The sequence below is a fragment of the Vicugna pacos genome, chromosome 30, assembly GCF_048564905.1.
Source record: "Vicugna pacos chromosome 30, VicPac4, whole genome shotgun sequence".
Classification (NCBI taxonomy): Eukaryota; Metazoa; Chordata; class Mammalia; order Artiodactyla; family Camelidae; genus Vicugna; species Vicugna pacos.
Genome location: NC_133016.1, coordinates 16,430,949 through 16,445,676, shown reverse-complemented (window position 1 = coordinate 16,445,676; position 14,728 = coordinate 16,430,949). Strand labels below are relative to the sequence as shown.

At 39.1% G+C, this 14,728-nt stretch overlaps 1 protein-coding gene across 1 annotated transcript in view; it reads left to right on the top strand.

Annotated features, from left to right (window-relative positions):
- DCC (DCC netrin 1 receptor) overlaps positions 1–14,728 on the top strand; it is a 619,636-nt gene that overhangs the window by 492,967 nt on the left and 111,941 nt on the right. Inside the window, exons 15-16 of the mRNA XM_072952215.1 lie at positions 4,393–4,488; positions 9,759–9,931. Coding sequence (XP_072808316.1) covers positions 4,393–4,488; positions 9,759–9,931 — 269 coding nt within the window. The remainder of the gene's footprint in view (positions 1–4,392; positions 4,489–9,758; positions 9,932–14,728) is intronic.

Here is a 14,728-nt window from a genome sequence, read left to right as displayed (position 1 = left end):
ATCTTAGGGTAGAGACTAGTCACCATGGCCTGTATTCAGTCCAGAGATATATTTTGTTTTGCCAGCACAGGTATATTTTCTTTATTTAAAATATTTGCCAAAATTTGGATATTTAGTGATAATCCTGTAAAAATCTGGATTTCCAGAAAATCAGGCAACCCTGGGACTGCTCTCCATCTGTTAATAACACCTTGAAGCTGAGGGGTGGCCCCACTTCTTAGATGAATTCCTGTCCAACATTCTCTCTGCCCTGTTGTCTCTCAGACACTGTAGCCAAGTATCCCAGTCTTTCTGTTTCTCTCTCCCTCCCTCTCTCAGATTTAAAAACAAAAACAAACAAACAAATTCAAGCTTCTAAGCATGTGAGTTCGGAATTCCTGGGCTCTCTCTCACTCCCTTGATAAATACGTAGATAAATGCCAATATATAGTGTAAGTATATCAGATGAATGCAAGTGCAGTTTGACCCAAAAAAGGTAGTTTTGTATGGTCTGAACCTAATGTACTTGTTTACATTGCAGTGTGTATGTGTGAAATCAGACTCCACTCCAATAACCATAAGAGAGATTTTTCCTCGTAGAAAAGTATTTTGCCGATCTTCCTGACTGTATTTGTAATCTTTCTCATTTTTTCCTGCGATGTTTTCTACCTTCTAACGTGCTTCTACCTGTAAACGCTCCCTGTGCCTTAAGTGCTAGTTCCAAGTCCAGGACGTCTTTGATGACTCAACCCCTTACTCATTTTTAGGCCTCCAAACTCACATAGTATTTGTAAGTTGTATCGCGCACTTCACTGCTTAATTTTATGCACTCTCTCCTTGTTTACTCTGCCCGGAAATATGAGGGTAACCTGACAGCAGAGCCCCGTCTTTCACAAGTGTTCTTGAATCTCCAGAAGCGTTTAATGCTTGTTGACAGATTACTTTCTTTTTGATAAACTAGGTTGACAACATGCATTTAAAAAAAAAAATTCCCCTCTTGTAGGTGAAGCAGGCTGCTGAATAGAAGCCCTTTGACTCCATTAAATATACTGTTATTTTATTCTTTTTGTTATGTTGAGGTTCTTGTGTCATTGTGGTTTGGAATGCTTACACTTAGGTCACATAAAAGTTTCATGAAGAGTTTGTCTGATTCAGTTTTTCAAAGAACACCATCCCAGATACATTTACCCATTTTAAAAGTTTTTTATTGTAGGCTGAAACACAAACACAGAAAACCACATGCAACAAATGTACAGCTTCATGAATTATTATAAGTTGCAGTTCAGCATGTTCCTTTGCATTTTTTCTTGCAAACTGGCACTTGGATCCTGGAGCTTGATCAGACTAAGTGGTTCCCATCTCTTCGGCAGGACCCTACAGGGCAGTGTCTTCTTCCATGAAGAGACGTGTGATGTCGCGCTAGCTCTGTTTTATCTTAGCAGCCATGAGTGCTTAGTGCATAGATGTTTGTTCACGGGGGCTGAAAACCAGCAATATTTGCATTTTATTATTTGGTTAATTAGTTGGAATAATACTGTAAGGAGATACTCCCCCTCATATGTTGTTTGGTTATACAGTGGTAGGGTTTATTCGAGAAAAACATGATAAATATTTGACTCTCCTCAGACTTTGAGGTAGTAATTTGGTTCTTTGTCAACCTCAGAAGTGACTGACTCTTACTGTTCTTTAAAGTACCTTTATGAATTTATACACTCATATGTATTTGTTGGGTTTCAATTCATTGCAACTGTTACATTTATTGAACCTCAGATTGTCCTCGTCTTTGGCCTGTGGAAGCCTCTTCCAAGCTGATTTCTCAAGTCTTGCCGCCTCATTTCCGAGTTTGTCCTAATTCTGACTCACGTTACTCTTGCACGTGTGGCACTTCATTTTCTTATTGTTGCTTAGCTCGTTTTGAAACAGTCTAATTGCAGGTTTGACCTAGTTTTCTTGCGTATGTTTGGTCTTGTCTTTTTTTTTTTTTTGTATACTTATCTGTAAGAATGATACTCTCTTCATTTTGTTTTATAAGGAATTTCACCTCAACAGACTTGTTGACATGATCTTTGATTGTGTCCTTTCTGTCTGGAATGTCCGGATACCTCAGGCTGGTGGCTACCTCAGACCGGAAAGCAGCCAGTTCTCCTCCGAGAAGTCCTTGTTTCTGGCACTGAGATTTTCTTTTTTTTTCCCAAAATCCCAGTCTGATTGCTGGGATATTTACTGTTGTTGAGTCAGTGTTTCGAGACGTTTGCAGTGGACAGAACTAGAACAGAGATAAAATACCTTTTGAATTTAAACTGATTTTTTCCAATTAAATTTTAGGAACCCCATACTTTACTTAATCGCTTCTATTTTTCATCTATTTGTACTTTTGTTCACACCAAGAATCTGGTTCTCAAGGACACAGGAGATGATGGAATTAGAATTTCTCCTGATTACTCATTTCCTCTGTCTCATATTGCATTAGTCCCACAATGACAATAATAATAGTGTCACCATTAATAATTATTGAAACGTTTTTGCATATACTATCCATAATCTCCCTAAATTTTGTCTTATGATTATAACACACCTACACTATCAGAACATGTCGCCTTGCAAAATAAAACCTCTGCCTTTTAACCCTCATTTAGTCTTAGTTCATTAAATTTATTGTTCACTGGGTAGCCATTAGGTCAGTGTCTCCCCTGGTCGTTTCGGATGTCTAAAGCTCATTTTCTCATAGTTCTCAGGATCGGAGGAACACTATTCCTTGATTGCTTGCAAGTTGATAGCACTTTGGGTGAACCTTTTATATTTAAAGTTAACTTTTGTTGACTGTGAAATCCTTCAGTCAGCTCCTCTTACCTTGAGTGTTCAAATAAATTCTTTCAGTTTCTTCTGGCACAAAATGGTACTGTCAAAAAGCGTGATAATAATTAATTTTCCCTCTTATAAGTCACGTATCCCTTTTGTCCAGATGCCTAAGAGATTTTCTTTTAATCAGCAAAACTTTCTTGAATTACATTTTGGGTACATATTTGTTCCGTTCCCTTTCTTTGGTTTTCTTTCTCAAGGACAACTGTTACTCACATATTAGCTTTTCCTTTTTCTAACAACTCTAACTTTCTTCCCAATTCTTTTTGACCTCTTTCTTAATTAAATTTTTTTCTCTTTGTTACATTTATCCTCCTAGTTACCCTTTATTTCTAAAATTACTTTTTCACTTACATGTAAATTATGTCTTCTTCAAATTATGCATTTTACTTCTGAGTTTTTCTGATTCTGACCTATGTTGCTCTTAGATATCTGGCATTTCATTTTCCTAATGTTGTTTAGCTCATTTTGAAACAGTAAATTGCACGTTAAATCTATTTTTGTTGTGTATTTTTGATCCTTTTGTGTGTGTGTGTCTGTAGGAATGTTGTTCTCTTCATTTTATTTTGTAAGGAATTGAACCTCGACAGGTTTCTTTTGCTTGCTTTTCTGTGGTTTGTTTCCCTGCACTCCCAGAGGTTCAGGTAGCTTTTCTAAGCACACAGAGCTCCCTCTCCTGTCGTTTTTATTAGACCAGGGCTCAGGGCTCAGCGAACTGCAGCCTATGGGTTGAATCTGGCCCAGGTCCTGTTTTTGTTTGGGCCCCACTGAACTAAGAATGGTTTTCCTGTTTTTGTAAAGTTGCAAACAAAAGAAACATAGATGAATATGTGACAGAGACAAATGGTCCGCAAAGCTCTGTTGACTCTCTGGGCCTTTTACAGGAAAGTCGGCCGATCCCTGGTGCACACTAAGAACTATGGCCATTTGCTTCCTGAGTTTTCATGACTATTTCTCTCTCCTGCTTTGACCTTTTATTTCTCTTGCTTCTATCCTACTCATAAATTTTAAATACATTCTTTGTAGTTCGTCCCCAGTGTGAGCCCTGTCTTGGAAAAGAGACTTGGTGGGTTAGTTTCAAGTATTTACACTCACTGTCCTCCAGCTGGGCTGCTTGCACTTTGTAGCATCACCGGATAGTTATTTTAGAATTACTGTGTTTTCAGATTTGATGCTTCCCTCTGCTTTCTCTTACACAGATACTGAAATACACAGGTTCTCAGTTCCTTCGTGGTTTGTCCACGTCCATTTTATTTTATTTATTTTATACTCGTATTTATTTTAGGGTGTGAGGGTGCACCTCATCACCACGTTTTGTCATCAGCGTCCAAACGCCTTCTGTTTTCTATCTAGCCTTTCAGTCTCTTTTTATGTAGAAATTTAGGAAGAGCAAAACACCACTGCTGCCTTCTTCCCAGAATCAAGCTCACTTGTTTTTAAACAACAATTTGCTTAATTGAATGTATTAAATTTGATTTTAGGAAAATGTTTATCCTGAGTATTTCAGTGCATGAAGTAAATCAACACGTTCATATTCTTTCTGTTTTTCTCCAGAGTCGAGTTCCCATTATGTAATCTCCCTAAAAGCTTTTAACAACGCAGGAGAAGGCGTTCCTCTTTACGAAAGCGCTACCACCAGGTCTATAACAGGTAAGCTCACATAGCGCATTCACTCGTGACAGGGTAGTCAGTGCTTGAGTTGTGGTGGGGAAAAAACCAAAAAAACTAAAGCAGAAGAAAACAAAACACACAAAGAAGGAAAATGTATGTAATCCTGTCTGGAGCCTTATGTGTATATACACACACACACACAATGTATTATGTTTCTGGTTATCAAAATTAAGTGAAAGGAATTCAGTCTATAAATTAGCACGTGGACTTAGAGAACAGAGATGTAATGTTCTTTCTCTTCTCCCAGTAGTTTCACGTTTTGGTGTCCTGATGCCACTTTTCATTCCTCTGAGCAGGTTGTCTCAGGTCCACGCAATGTAAGCAGGAGGGTCTCTACAGAATGGCCACTTGCTAGTCCGCAGAGGGTCCTCCAGGCTGAGAGGACAGGGATGAGCCGAGTCACACAGTGGCTTCTTGCCAAGCCGGGCCGCCAGGTCGCCCCAGCAGTGCCCGGGGCCTCCGGACACTGGCGGGACCGGCTGCTTCAAGGGCTCATCTCCTCGAGGAAGTCTCACCTGAGCTGGACTTTGAACGTAGCGCGGGAGGGAACAGGAGCTCGCGGGAATGAGGAAGGGGTGGGTGAGGACGTGAGATCTGAGCCATTTATGGACACTAATTGTGAACAAGGCTGGACCTACTCAGAAACAGAGTAAGTGCCACCTCTGTGGGGCTTGTTCATGACCCCGTCACGTGACCACCTCCGATAGCCTGTCATCTAAAACATAAAAGTAAAACCCGAGACTTCCGTTTTTCTCATGCACACTTCAGTCCTGCCCCCTTTCAAAGCCCGCAACCCTCAGACCTCATTTAGCTAATCAGCTGTCTTCCCTTTAGTGAGAACGAAGGATCTGAGAGCAGGATTCGATAGGGAGCCCCAGAGAACACACGGGAAATGACTGGGTGTCCGAGCATGAAGTCCTGGCAGGTCGGAGTAAATGAACATAAAACACATCGGGGGATCCCGTGACTTCTGCTCTCACCTAAGTTTATATGAACTTTGTACAGTTTGTTTTCCAAATCCAGAAGCTTCGTTTGTAGACCATCTTGAGAATACACAATTACAAACCAAATTTGCAGTTGTTATGCAGTGGTTTCCAGAGCATACCGTTGCTTTATGGATTTTAAGATTTTCTTATAAGGCAAAGGTGTTATTCCAGAGTCTCCTTGAATCTTTGGCTGCTGGTTTCAGCGTCTGGGGTCTGCCTGAGGTGGTCTGCAAAAGCTTGTGTGCTTGTCAGTGTATTAATCTATCTGTGGAGATAATGTAGATCTTATATACTGTTATCAAAGGGGCTCATAACTCCCCAGAAAGGGTAGATAAGAAATATTACCCTAGAGAACATTTACTACCTAATGTATTATCTCTAAATATATAGAGTTGAGGCAGATAGGGGGCCCAGAATGGAAACCACGAGACAACGTGATACCGGGTGTCTGGGATTTTTACTTCCCCTTATTCCCTGGAGCTGCCAAAGTCCCTTGGAGAGACAGCAGCCCACTTTGGCTGTGCCCGGGCCTCCCATAATGTTGACTCAGTAAGCCAGCTCTTCCCTGCCTGGGGCAAAAGATGCTGCTCACTGATGTGACTGTGGGTTTACGAGCAGGCCACACAGAATTGTGCCATGGCCAGTCTTTTGGTATTTTCTTACCAAAACTAAAGCCCACAAAGAAGGGTTACTAAGGTGATCAAAAAGAGATCAATTTTTGAGCAGAACGTAGTAGTAGTGGTAGAGGTAGTAAGAGTTTGGAGAAACTGAAGATAAGTTACTCAGAAAGAATCATTTGAGGTGTTTTCACTTCTTTTGCCTTCGCATTTTGTGTCATTCTGCAATTCTCAGCATATGGCGTTCCCAGAGCGGTTTCTTAAATATCTGATCCATAAGAATTTTTTTCCCTGATGTGACTAATCCTAATGGATCTGAGAAATGAAATAATACCGAAAGTTGGAAAACGTGTGAAGGATTTTCTTACTGAGGAAAAGTCAGTAAGGGATTGGAGGGGATAAATAAAACCAGCCCTTTCCACATCCCTGCCTGGACGTGGCGGACGTATTTTATTGTGTTTTCACATGTCACGGGGAACAAAGGACAAATAAATAGAATCAAAGGTTAAGGTTCTGGGAGAAACTCTCTCAATAAAATGTGTTCTAGGGCTTACAGAAGCCATTCTCAGTCTCTGAGCTTCTGCAAAATATTCCCAGGAGCAGTCTTGGCAGAGGCCAACATAAAGGAAATAAAAAATTAGGCAGTAAATGCGTCAGGCTGGAGCAAGTGTCAGGCTGTGGTGCTTTCCACGTGCGTGTTCTCAGAGATCCTGGTCCACTCTGAATTGTCGTCTTATCCTGAACATACCAGCGTTAGACCGGAGGACAGTTTCACCACGTCAAATGGGCGGGTTAAGAGTTTCATTTTTGCTGTAAAGCCTTTTTATTTCATACTGTTGCAAAAGCATGATATTTTGAGCCTGGAGAAGGGCAGAGGACAGGGGAATAATGTGGTGAATTGTTTGAAAATTTGTTTATTCTCAATCGTTTTATCAAGGTCTAGATGAAGTACAATCCAGATGTAAATTATGAGGGTTTTTTTTTTTAAATCTTGTTTTGACCTTTAGCATACTGACTAGAAACTCATGTGTTCTCACCAAAGCATCTATTAGGAACTGAATAGGTTTCTCTTTTTAGCAAAAGGTTTAAAGCTGTATTTTATCGTTTTGTCTTTTTTTTTTTCACTCTTTTGAACGTAACCACTGAAAATCAACGCAATGTAAGGCCCTTAGGGGTATGAAGAGAACAACTGAAAAAAAGCGCAAAAGAATGTTTTTAATTCAGCTACTCAGTTTCTGATCTGAAAGGAAAAGATAATTAGCAATGGATGTAGCATACACACGTTCAGAGCAGTGCTTGCCACGTGCTACTAGTTCTGCTGTGTTGGAAACACTGTGCTGTGACTGTGCAGTCCAAGATGGTAGGCGTGAAGCGCGTGTGGCCACTGAGCATCTGAAATTGGCTAGTACGACACAGTGAGTGAATTTTTAATTTAATTGAAATATAAATTTTCTGTGTAAAAGTGGCTATTGTCTTAGCCCAGCTATAGAGGAAGTAACAGACAGAATGAGAAGCCAAGCCTGAAAAAAAGTCCCTAAAATAAACAAGAAAAACTTGGCCAAGGTAGACATTTTTGAATTACTGAAGTTCATAGAGATATACCAACAGGCAGCATGACTTGCAATTTAGGGATGCGTTCTGGAACTGAGGCTCTGAGAAACTCAACAAGTCATGAAAAACATGCTGCTCTAAAATCCAGGAGCAGCAGGACTGGGGCATTATCATTTCTTGAAATACTATCACTACTTTTCAAAGTCTTATCCATGGTACCCGTGAAAGACGACAATGTTAATAGAGATTTATCAGCAAAACTAGATGAAGCAAAGAACAACAATTAGGGTAACATGAATATAGGTTGGTCCAAAAGGAGTTTGTCGTTTAGAGGGGCCCACCCGCATGTAACGCTCTTCTCAGTCAGTCAGCTAAGGCTAGAACTAAGGAAAGAGAGGCAGCATCTGGTTTAGTTTGGCAGAAACACTTTCCATGGATGCAGCAGCCTGATGACTGACTGGGAGCCTTCTGGAGGCTGCGGTATCTTCAGCTCCCCCTCATCATTTCATAAATCCATTCGGGTTTAAAGGAGCCCTTAATAAAAAGACACATCAAAGGAAATATGAAAAGCCTGGGCTCTGTCATTAAATTTTAAACACACATTTTTCTTTCTCTCTCTTTCTCCTTTTTTTTTCTTTTTGGTCTTCCCTTTTGTTTTGTTTTTGTTTTCTGATTTTGCTCCAATGACCACAGCCCAGTAAACGACTAAATAATTCATTGGAAAACAGAGTCCTGAGTAGGGGGTAGACATTTAAAACTCAGTGAACAAAGTGAAGGCATCATCACAGTCAGCCAGCAGCCACAACACTATATTTAAAACTGCAAGCTCTGTCTGTTCCCTGCTTCAGATACTGTGCATTGTAGTAGGTCTTGTCTGCCCAGATGTCATCAAATGCCCAGCCTAAGAGCTCGTCTTGTTTGTTGTTTTTTTTTTTTTGGTAGTGAGACACATATTACATGATTTAAAGGAAAATTCTTGGGTAATAAAGAAAAGGCTTACATTTCGACTCCTACAAGGGCCACCAAATAAGCTGCCCTGACTGTGATATCCCCAGCATGAGAACAAGGGCAAGATTTTTCTAGAGAACTTTTTGAAACCACTCACATCTTCGTGCAGATTCTGCTTGTGTTCTGGATCAAAGCGTGTGTGTACCTCAGCGCAGATCTCATCAGTCTGTAGCTAAGCTGGTTCAGGTCTGCCTCCCCACCCACTAATACGAAGTCTTTCTGTGGAACTTACAATTTTAGAAGAAGGAATGTAGAATATAGAAATGCCATAGAGAATTTAATTACTCTGTGAGAATGTGGGTAAAACGGACACTTCTACACTTTCTTGAAGAATTTCAGTCTAACCATACCACGTGCTATATGAAGCCTATCACATCATGGAACCATGTGGACCGTGGACTCGGTCATTCTGGCTTTGGGCAATCGTAGCTGTAGACAGATGGCTGTAGACCTCAGGGCCCTTTGGTTTTCATCATTTGTTTCTTGCCTAAACAGTATTTATGCAGGTAGAATCTAAGCAATAATAAAAGCGCTAGGGAAATCAAATCCAGTTAGAGAAGGAGGAGAAAAACAAATAAAAAAATAGGTATTAGATAGACCTTCGTTTCCTTTGCAGGAGGAAATAAACCAGATACTCCTTTGTATCTTGTTAAGTTATCTGTCAAGTTATAAAACTGATAAATTCTATACTCGATCTTGTAAGAAGCAATGTGCAACATTCTGAGGAAAACTGGACTTCTAAAATATAGAACTAGAAGTGACAGTCAAACTGAAATACGAATTTCACTCTAAGGAAATGAGTAAAGTACAGAAACTAGTCAGTTATTTTTGTAATATAGCAGTAGTGTTTCTACTGAGTTTTCCGATTGAATTAATTGTATTTTTTTCTGTTCTTCTCATGTTCCCTTTCATCATTATTGCCATGCATTTAACTCATTGTGATGTGTGACCACTGATGTTTATTTGTTTAACTCTTTTCTTTATGTATTTATTTGTTTGTTTCATTTGGCGGGTTTTTTGAACCCAGATCCCACTGACCCAGTTGATTATTATCCTTTGCTTGATGATTTCCCCACCTCGGTCCCAGATGTCTCCACCCCCATGCTCCCACCAGTAGGTGTACAGGCTGTGGCTCTTACCCACGATGCCGTGAGGGTCAGCTGGGCAGACAACTCTGTCCCTAAGAACCAAAAAACGTCCGAAGTGCGACTTTACACTGTCCGGTGGAGGACCAGCTTTTCTGCAAATGCGAAATACAAGGTGAAGTTCTCATTGATAGTATGAAACTTAAACTGTTGTCTGTTTTAATACATTATTTTCAATGCTTTCTGGACTGTCCTGAGTCATTTTGCTGCAGTGACATGAAATGGAAAACAAAACACTTAAATAACTTAGTTTTTAAAATTAGCATGGGAATTATCACGTCTTAGGAAACAATTCTAAGGCAAGACAGAAAAATGTCAAGAGCTACAAAATATTTGAATTACGCCAGATGCTGGGTTTGTATAAATAGTTTGATTCTGTACAAGGGAATGTCATTTGCTTTTGAAAATAGCAGGGCTCCATATTAATTTCTTGGATAGATTTTGGTGTTTTTTTTTTTTTCGTTTGGAATCTAGATTTATGCCAAAGGCAACCCTATTAATGTTACAGAGACCCATCTTACAGTGAATATGAATGGGAATACATAACTTGAAAATTTTAAACCATCCTTAGATGATGAAAACACTCTAAGCCACTAGCATCTATTTTCTTGTTTAGCCTCAAAACATGTAGTTTGAGTCTCAACACACACTCTCCTTTAACTGATACGAATTAAACAAGTTCCCTTTTTCCTGTCCTGTTACTGAGTTACCTCACAACCCCCCCACCCCCACCCAAGAGCTCCTTGGAGATACACATTTGAGGCACTGCCATTTCTGCTTCCAAATCTCTATCAGCCTCAGCTCAGGAACTCCAACAAAGAGTCATTTGTACGCTGGGACAATTCCGTTACCTCCTAAGCCTGCCACACGTTAGTGTATATAAACAGTACACAAATGTAGACTACAGTGAGATCACTGAGTAATTATTAAGCACCTGCCATTTACCTGGAACTGTGCTAGATCATAGAGGCAGTTTAATGTGGCTTAGTTGTTGTTACTTTGTATACTTAACATTACTGTTTATAATTTTGGAATATGTACATAATACTCTCAGCTCTACACACGTGCTTCAGAGATTTCATAACTTATTCAAGTGAGGTAATATATGAAAACACATTTAAAATATAAAGCTTCACAAGATGATGATTTGAGATGAAGAAAGTAGCTTTAAAAATAAAACCGTAAAGGGTGAGAGGGAGAATTGGCTGGGAGGAGGGAGAATTGGATAAAGGCAGTGAAAAGGTACAAGTTTCCAGTTATAAAATAAGTACTAAGGATGTGTATTCATCATACAACATGATGAATATAATTAACACTGAGGTATGCCATATATGAATGTAAAGAATATAAATCCTGGGACTTCTCATCTCAAGCAAGAAGTTTTTTTTTATTTAACTTTGTATCCATATGAGATGATAGTTTAGATGACTGAAGTTGTTCTGGTAATCATTTTGTGCTATATGTAAGTCAAATCGTTATGCTGTACACCTTAAACTTACACAGTGCTGTGTGTCAGTTATCTCTCAATAAAACTGGAAGGAAGAAAGAGCATAGATGTTACGAACAACAAAGGAGCCAGTGGTTCAGCCCTGACTCCCAGAGTCTTCATACTCCCTTTCTCTTTACCGCTTGACCAGGGTAGCTCTCAGGGAGAATCCAAATCTCCTAATACTTTATCCAATCTTATTTCCACTAAACGGCTGTCTTGCTGAAGCCAGCCTTGAGCCAGTGGTGATGTGGGGGATTAAAATACCCTTTGGAAATTTCCTGCCTCCAAAGACCCTGGAGTTAAAGCAGAACCCCACCAATAATTTTGTAAGTCTGCCTCTTATTCCCTCTAGCCATGCTGGATCTGCTTTTAGTCTCATCCCACTGTTAAGTGGCATAATATTCACATTTCATCATAAACCAGTTTTTAGTTGAGACCATTTAAAAAACAGTTTTCTTTGGTTCTGCTGCTCTGCAAGTCAGGTGTTTGGAAAAACTCTTCAAGCAAGTCCAAACAGTATTGTTGATAGGAGATATGTTGTAAGCATCCTATCCATCTCCTTTCAGTATTAGATTTAAGACTCAGCAGAACTATAAAGACAACATTATCAGATAAGGCAACCAATGAACCATATGAGAGCATTAAAAAAAAGTCTTTATATAGAGATTACCCAATTCTAAGTTTACTTTTAAAAGACTACTTTAAAAATGTTATGCTCATAATTGCTGTACTTTGTAGATACATTCATTACACAGAACAGCCATGGGTATCTTGCCAGTATGTGAAACGTCCTGAAGGACAATGATTGTTCTCTGCAGAATGGTTTGAATTCCAAAATTTCTGGAGGCAGATTATTTCAGCTGAATAGTTAATAGAACAGACAAAGGATTCTTGAGACTCACAAAGAATGCCTACAAAGTGAGACTCAACCCCAAACCATCCTCTGTCAGGAGAGGCTGATTTCTCACGAATCGAAGTTTGAGAACAGAAAAAAATATGTTAACTGTTTCTCTCCCCAACATCTTCCCTGACCTAAGGCTTTCAGTGACTTCTCACACATGCACACTCTACACCCACACCCTGAGAAGAAGGGTTAAAGGGAAGAGCTGGGTAAGTTGGAGAGTGAGGCTAAACATGGAATGTATCCAGTCTACTACAGAGACATATAATGAACTTAAATTTTACAAATAATAGCAATAGAATGCTTTGGTTTTGCATCTGGAACTTTTCAAACCACTGTCATAAATGCTACTTCCTTGCATTGCCCACTACAGCTTATAAGCTGGGCAGAGCATCCACAAGATACAGAGGGAGAAGTCATACATGGAGTCAAATGACTGGGGCCCAGGAGTTGGCTTGGCTAGATCCTGTTGCGTCACTTAACTTACTCAACCTCATTTTTCTCATCTATGCGGTTGGGATATTTGTACCTGCTGTAAGAAGAATGAGTAAGATTCTTCATAGCTAAGTATGCACGTAGCGATCTTCATGAAGACTTAGGTGGATTGTATAACTTGACAAAAATTCCCCATGAAGCTAGAGCTGGAACCCAGATGACCTGATGGCATTTTCCAGGCCTCTTCCCACGTCCTACGTCAAGCCATAATCCAGACATTCATATTTTGATTGTCCAAAACTCTGTATTGACTGGCCCTATCAAATGAAGAAATGTCCTATAATTTATTTTCTTCTAAAGTGATGAATCACTTAACGTTTTCTATGGATCTCCATTCAAAATGCATTCATTGACTACTGTCCAGTGCTTATCAGATGTAACATGGTTATTACAGGAGATACAAAGTTGTGCAAGACTTAGTCTCAGCCAGCCCTCAAGATGCTTACAACTCAATAGAGAATTTATCACATGCCTAAAATGCCATATATGTGTGTGTGTGTATATATGCATATATATATCTCACACACATACAATGCCTATGTATCACATTAGACAATGCATGAAATATTGTAGCTCACATTTATTTAACACTTACTCTGAGCCAGACACTATGTTTTTCCTTGGCTTATTTCACACTTTAAATAGCACTATCAGGTCTGTGTTATGGTTATTTCCATTTTATAGAGGAAGAAACCGAGGTTCAGCGAGGTAGTACCTGGGATGGTATTCTGCTCACGCTCTCTCTCCCTGTCTCTCTCTCTCACACACACACACACACAACACACACACACACACACACACACACACAAATAGCCATGATTTTCCAAAGTGCTTCTAGGCTGATGATTTATGCTGAGAAAGTAACCTTGCATGCTGTTCCTGAGAAAACTCAGTGAATCTGTGGTATTTATAAAAGGCAAGTGTGTCATTCAAGAATACAGATGAGGACAATACTGCTTAGCTGTCTTCCAAATACCACTTGTGTCTATGCTAAAAGAGACTAGTTGTATCAAAGTATGATCCTTTCCTCCTGGTTGGAATCTTTCTCCCCTTATTTCTATTTCTAAGAGGTTCGTGATAGGAAAGGTGGGCGAGGTTGGAAGCTATATATCAGCATGCCAGATACTAGCTGCCTGTTTCATGTTGCATTTGATGGGATTCCATCTTACTGAGCCTACAAAATATTTTTACATTAATTTAGGGCAGACATTTTTACAGCTATTTTTAAGAAGAGCTTCTGATAAATGTTTATGAGGTCATCACTTTAATAGGACGGATGGGTACATCATTGAAATGTTATTAGTACAGTTAAATATTTATTTGGTTTTGTAATGAAGTGTAGGATTTTCATAGCTATAATCTAAGAAGGATTCATAATAGAATAAAAAAGATAATACCACACCAGAGTAGCCAAGGGAGGAGACGGAGGTATGACATAGGTGGGGACTAAAAGCTTTCTTTAATTTTCTAGATACAGATATATAAGAAAATGTAACAAATTGGAAAGTAAAAGTAAAAATTTAACTTTGGAAGAAGATCAAGATCTAAATAACAAGCATAACTTGATATTTATGAGTCATAAATAGTTTTAAATTTGCCAGATCATATGGAAAATACACTTTAACCTTTTTTTTTCTTTATTACCATTTTGATCTTTTGAGTAAGCAATAAAGACAGATAATTTCTACTAAAATATCCTTAACCTGTTGTTTAAAAGACAAAGAATCCTAACACTAATGTAATCTTTTAATGTTTATCCGATTTGTTCTCTTCCTGATCAACTGCTCCAGTGACCATACTTCAATGTGTATTTAATGTGACCTGTGCACAAAGAAATAAAACCACAGGACACAATATTGCTTTTGCCCCTTTTCTTTGTAACAGCTATACAGATTCTGGAATCACTAGAAGTCTGTATCATAAAACCTTTTTTAAAAAACTCATGCGCAGTGGAACTCTAAAAATTAATTTTATTACCACTGGAAAATAGTCATAACAGTCTTTATAAAATATATAATATTAAATCC